Source organism: Mus caroli, chromosome 12, assembly GCF_900094665.2.
Source record: "Mus caroli chromosome 12, CAROLI_EIJ_v1.1, whole genome shotgun sequence".
Classification (NCBI taxonomy): Eukaryota; Metazoa; Chordata; class Mammalia; order Rodentia; family Muridae; genus Mus; species Mus caroli.
Window position 1 is genome coordinate 63,901,510 of NC_034581.1, and position 6,196 is coordinate 63,907,705.

The following is a 6,196-nucleotide window of genomic DNA, read 5'->3' on the forward strand; positions in this document are numbered from 1 at the left end:
AGAAAAAAAAAAGAAAGCTCACTTTCCAAATGAACGCCATGGAGCTAGAGAGATGGCGCAGAGGTTAAGAGCATTTGTTCTTGCAGAGGACCCAGGTTTGATTCCCAGCATCCACATTTCACAACTGCCCATAATTCCAGGTCCAGGATGTACACCATACATACATACATATGAGCAGAACACTCACATACATAAAGTAAGTTCATGAGAAACCATTCTTGATTAATAGAGCCCTAAGAAGCCCAGACAGTGGCTGCAGAGAGGCTTCAGGGAGAGGTTTGCAGTGTCTTCGCAGCGCCCGTGCTCCCGGGAGCGGCCAGGCCCCGGTCCGGGGCGGTGGCCGCGCAGACGCGCAGGTTCCTCGGTTCCGCCTCCGCCAATCTGGACCCTCCTCGCGTTCCGTTCGCGCGTGCGAGCGGGCGCCGAGCTGGCTGGGCCCCGGAGGGCGGATGGCGGACCCGCAGGCGTTCTGCGTGGCCGAGGAGCGCAGCGGCCACTGCGCCGTGGTGGACGGACACTTCCTCTACGTGTGGGGGGGCTACGTGGTAAGGGGAAGGGGCGGGCGCTGGGGCGGCGCGGGAGCGGAGGCAGGGGGATGACGGCCGGCGACGCAGCACTCCCACAGGCTCCCAGGCGAGCCGCCTGCCGTGCTGCCCACGTCGCTCCCGCTCCCAAAGCCACAAAACGGGGTTCCGGGGTGCGTGACCCCTCCAGCCTCCGTGGCTCAGGACTGGAGAGGACCCCAGAACGCCGTGCCGCGTTGTTTGGTATCATTGCCACCGTGCTACTCAAAATAAGGAAGTCACCAAGCAGTTAAATTTATCAGCTATTTTTAGTGGCATTTCTTTGCTAATTAAGTACCTCTGGAGTCTCAAAATAGATTCGTATTCGCAACACTCCACCACAGAGTTTTGTGGCTGAAAATTCGTATTGCCATGACGGTTGGAATGTGTGTTTGTTTTGTTTCTATGATCGTAGGATGATAACAAGGATTATCGAGTTGGAAAAAATAATTCAGGTGTACCTGCCCACCCCGTTTGTTTACAGATTAGAAAATAAGCCCTACGGAATCTCTACTGCAAATAGAAGATAACATCTTCTGACCTCCTCAGTGCCCTTAAATGACAGACCTGTAACACAACGAAATAAAGTGCATACTGTGTGTGTTAAGAATTATCAGGTCCGAGTGGGTTTTGTTGTTTTGTGTGCTTAATCCTAATTTAGTGCAGTATAAGTAAAAAAAAAGAAAAATTGTTTTTTTGTGTGCTAACTATAGCTGGCATGCCCTAATCATATGGGATTATCGACTAGGGTCTAATCTGTAATGTTAATTTTTTGATTTATTTTATTTTATGTACATGAATGTTTTGCATATATACATATAGATACATATACATGTATCTATATGTATGTATAAATACACATGTGTGTGTATGTATGTGTGTGTATATATGTATGTATGTGTGTGTGTGTGTGCATACTGTATGCTTGCTATCCATAGAGGTCAGAAGAGGGTGTTAGGAGCTGGCATTACAGATTGTGTGTGCTGGGAATCTAACCCAGGTCCTCTGCAAGAGCAACCAGTGCTTTTAACTGGTTTTTACAGAGCCATCTTGCGTGTCCCACATCTTCATTTTATAAAGAAAGGCATTGACCCTTTGGTGGTCATGTGACACTGGGGGCTGCTTTCTGGAGCTTTATTTTGCTTTGTTAATTATTTGAGACAGGATCTCAGACTGCAGCTCACACTGTCTGGCCTAGAATTCCATGTGTAGCCCAGGTCAACCTCAGATTCAGGACTAGCATCCTGTTTGTGCCTCTCAGGTGTTGAAACGTCGGAGCATGAGCAACAACTAGCTCTCCCATTCAGAAACAAAACCCAAACCAACCAGACAGACAAAAACGCCAAGATCTCAAGTGCCATGGGCTGGCCCTGAGCGTCTCATCCTCTGGTTTCCAGTTACTCGTGGTTATCTCCTGGCCTGGCTTTGAATTAGTTTTTGTTTTTTGTTTTTGTTTTGTTTATGAAACACTAGTATTAGTTTTTTATGCACATACAGTTTTTTAGTGTTTTTAAGTTCTGCCACTTGAAGATACCGACTTACCAAACTTGATCTGCTGTGTTTATATTGGATTGTGTTGACACTGGTGTAAATTAAATAGAAAAGATTAAAATAATAGCTTTGCAAGGCAGGTTGTCCAGCAGCAACCTGTAAGCCCTGATGTTGGGAGGCAGAAGCAGGAGAAGCAGGAGCTGGAGGGCATTTGCTGTTCTGTAATGAGTTCCAGGATAGCACAAGACATTGTGTCAAAAAATAACAGTAATCTAGTACCTCACCTATCACCTCTATGTGGATTCACTTTAACTCCATACATGAAATAGATCAGTATAGAATTCTTTGGGACCAAAAAGGAAATCTCTGAATGCTTTAAATCTTATTTTACTCTTGAAAATTGTAGCCGGTGAGCGTCCAGTTCTCCAGGGGGCAGCTGCAGAATTTTTCTTTTCCAACTACTTGTTATTCCAAATAGCAGAGGTGTTACAAACACAACCCTGTAATATACAACACAGACTTAAATCCCAGGTCTCTTACTTTTTAAATCCCAGGGATCATCAACAGGTCTGAGAAAAAAATGTCTGAGGTATAAGTGGGAGGGTGAAAAGTGGAAGGCAAAAAAGACAGCATGCCCTATCTCCAGAAAGTTCAGGACCCTTTCCACAGCTGCTCTAGAAAGGCTTCTTGAACAGGGTGTGGCTGAAAGGTCCGGGAAGCTGGAGGGATTCCTGCATCGAGAGTGTTCCAGCTGGTATTGTATGGCTGGTGTTGCCTATTTTATATCCCAAACAACTCTCCTCATTAATACGAACAGTGTGTGTGTGTGTGTGTGTGTGTGTGTGTGTAAGTTGACAGACTTGTGTCCTGAAAACTCAGATACCTGTGTGAAGTACTTCCTGTTAAAGCCCATTTTTAAAAAGTATATTTGAAACAGAGGCCAGTGTACAGTGTAGTTGGTGCTAGAAAATTCTTTTGTTCTCTGCCCTCTATGCCTTCTTCAAATTTCTGACATCTGTACAGTTGCCAGTGCCGCTGGCAGGAATGTCAAATGGGGAAGACTCCCAGATAATTCAAAAGGTCGTCTAGTCTGGTATGTATGGAAGATTGGTTTAGGAAATGTCTGAAAAGATTGGTTTAGGAAATGTCTGAAAAGAGTAAAGAGGGCTTTAGTGCCAGATACTAAAGTATATCACAGCTCTAAAGTAATCCAGTGATCTTGACCCAATAGGTAGCACCATAGACTAAGAAAGAGGTGGCAGAAGCAGACAGGCATATGAGACTGATTTGGTTTGGAAAAGAACTGTTTTGAATGTAAACAATCAAGTATTCAATAAATGGACCTAGGATATTTAGAGGAAAATTATATCAGAGCCTTAGGACTGACAAGTTAAATTCAGGAAAACTAAACTTCACTATGGGGAAAAAGCAGGACATTTAAAAAATCTTAGGTTGAGAAAAGAAGAAATGAGTTAAAATATATACATATAAAGGAAAAAGTTAGCTGATCAAACTTTTGGGGGGAAAAAACCTGCTTTAAAAAGCATCAGAAAATGAGAAACCTAATGGCAAATGAAGAAATATTGGTTATGTGTGTGTTAGACTGAAGTCCTGCAAAAAACAAGAGCAGACGAGAATCTTCCAAGGCCGGAGGGCTCTGCTGTGGAGCCTTCGCCTGGTGTGCAGAAGCCCTGTGGTACACACTTGTAATCCCAGCATGCGGGAGGTGCGGGTGGGAAGATCAGATATTTATGGTCATCTTTGGCTATATAGGGAGTTAAAGCCAGCCTGGGCCAGAGACTCTGTCAAAAAAAAATTTTTTTTTTAAGTAGAAATAAAATAGGAGTAAAAACATAAAAATCTAGGACCTGTAGAAGGGTGTGATACTGGGCCCATGATTGCAGAAGCTCACAATTCCTGCTGTAAGAGGCAGCGGGACAAGCTACCCCTCAGTGTGTGTCAGTCTGCAGACAGTTCTGCAGATGGCCTCAGAGCTCGCTGTCCGCATAGACCAGATCCCGGTTCTCTGGTCTCCCTGATGACTCATGAGCTACTCAATGCCTTTTCCTCAGAGCTTTGAGTTTTCTGTATTTTGTGACATTATTATTTTAAAACATTATTCACTGCCTCTCCCAGCTCTGTTGTAGACGTGGTATTTTGGGGGTTCTCTTTTTAAAGGTGTGTGAGAGAGAGACAGAGAGATACAGAGAGAGACATAGCAAGAACACCAGAGGTGTCAGGTCCCCTGGTTGTGTGTGAGTGGCCAATATAGGTGCTGGGAATGACCCAGGTCCTCTGCAAACACCCTGTGTGCTCTTGACCCCTGGACCATCTCTCCAGCCCTATGATGGAGGTTTTACACTGCTTATCTACCTAAAGCTAGAGGACTGTTCAAGTTTTCCTGTCTTTCTTCTAGATATGGTTCTCCTTGCCACAGTATTATCCATTTCATTTAGGTTTTCGTGTGTACTGGTACAAACAGAACTTGTGTATAATCCCCTCTACTTAATCTTTCTCTCTTTATATGTGTATATATGTTTGTATATAAAACTATACATGTGTCCTCCTTTCTACTCTTAAAATTGCCTGCTGGTAGCTTCCCTTCTCTCTAGGATAATCTTATCAGAGATTTATCAGCCTTCTGAAGAATAAGCTCAATTTACTGGCTCCTCTGTATTTTATTTTTGTTATTAATATCTGGGTTACTACTTCTGGAATTCTGGGATTTATGTAGTGGATTTTTGTTTATTGTTTTGTTTTTGTTTTTTTCAGATGGAGTCTTACTCTGTAGGTCTGGCTGACTTGAAACTTCATATATAGTCAGGCTGTCCTTAAACTGGTCGTTATCCTCCTGCCTCTGCCTCTCGAGAACGAGCTCACAGGCACGAACTCCTCACCCCCAGCTTCCTATGCTTTCGTTCTTGACCTTCTTGGTGTTTGGTTTTTTTTCTCCCCCAGGACTGAGTATTGAACCTAGGATCTCGCTAGCAAGCTCTCGCTTACTGACTTACGTGCCAGGCTCCCTTTGGAGTTATTATTCCGGGGCAGAGTGTCACGCTAGTCACGCTGCTCTTGAATTCACTCTCTAGCCCAGGCAGGCCTTGAACTGACTGCCTTCCTGGTTCAGCTTCTCCAGGGGCTGAGGTTGCAGGCTGCTCCAGCAGGCTCAGCTCTCCTGCTCTGCTGACGCTGGATTCGTAGGTCGCTCCTTTGGAATTTGTTAATATAAATGCTTGAGGCTATACATTTTCTTATAAGTAGTGACAAATTTGGGTAAGCAATATTTTGTCATTTTTGGTTTTGGTTTTTGAGACAGGGCTTCTCTGTGTAGCTCTGGTTGTCCTAGAACTCTCTTGTAGTAATAATATTTTTAGTAAAACCTGACACAGGGTTACTACCTGCCTTAATGGTTTATGTTCCCAAATGAAAGACACACACACACAGCCTTTGTATTGTAATACGCCTTAAGCAGTACAATAGCTGGGCAACTGCCTAACCTCCATGCTGTTAGAATCTACCTCCCACCAATAACTCCAAGTTACTACTTAACTAATTTCTGTGTTGCATCTTGGCTGCCCTTGACCCAATTAAACAGCCTTCTGGGCTGCTTTCTCTTGGCCCCTTTACATGGTGGCTCTGCTTCCCCCTCATGCACATTATTACCCTTCCATGGTAGCCTCCGTGTCTTGTCTCCTCCACACTACATCCTAAGACTTGGTAGATCCTCCTTTGCTCCTGCTCCTCTCAGTCCCAAGCCCAGGAACCCTAAATCCTGCCTCTCTCTCTCTTCTCTCCAGCTATTGGTTGTTGGCATCTTTATTTAACCAGTCAGAATTAACTGGGGACAGGTTCCCAGAAGCTACATGCAGACCCTCACCTGCAAACAGTTTTGGGGGACCCAGTTAGCATTAGACCAGGCTGGCCTTGAACTCAGAGTTTGGCCTGTCTCTGCCCCCTAAATGCTGGGATTAAAGGTGTGTGTCATCAGTGCCCAGCATATTTTTCATTGTTTATTGAACCTATAACTTACATAAGGAAACATTCAAAATTTCTAAACTTAGAATATTCCTTTTAATGTTTATTTGATTATTTTAAATTTTGTGTGTGTGTGTGTGTGTGTGTGTGAGAGAGAGAGAGAGAGA

The 6,196-nt window shown here is 44.2% G+C and overlaps 1 protein-coding gene across 1 annotated transcript in view; it reads left to right on the forward strand.

Annotated features, from left to right (window-relative positions):
• Positions 1–321: 321 nt before the first annotated feature.
• Positions 322–6,196, forward strand: part of Klhdc1 (kelch domain containing 1) — a 43,982-nt gene continuing 38,107 nt past the window's right edge. Inside the window, exon 1 of the mRNA XM_021179040.2 lies at positions 322–545. Coding sequence (XP_021034699.1) covers positions 450–545 — 96 coding nt within the window. The 5' untranslated portion in view covers positions 322–449. The remainder of the gene's footprint in view (positions 546–6,196) is intronic.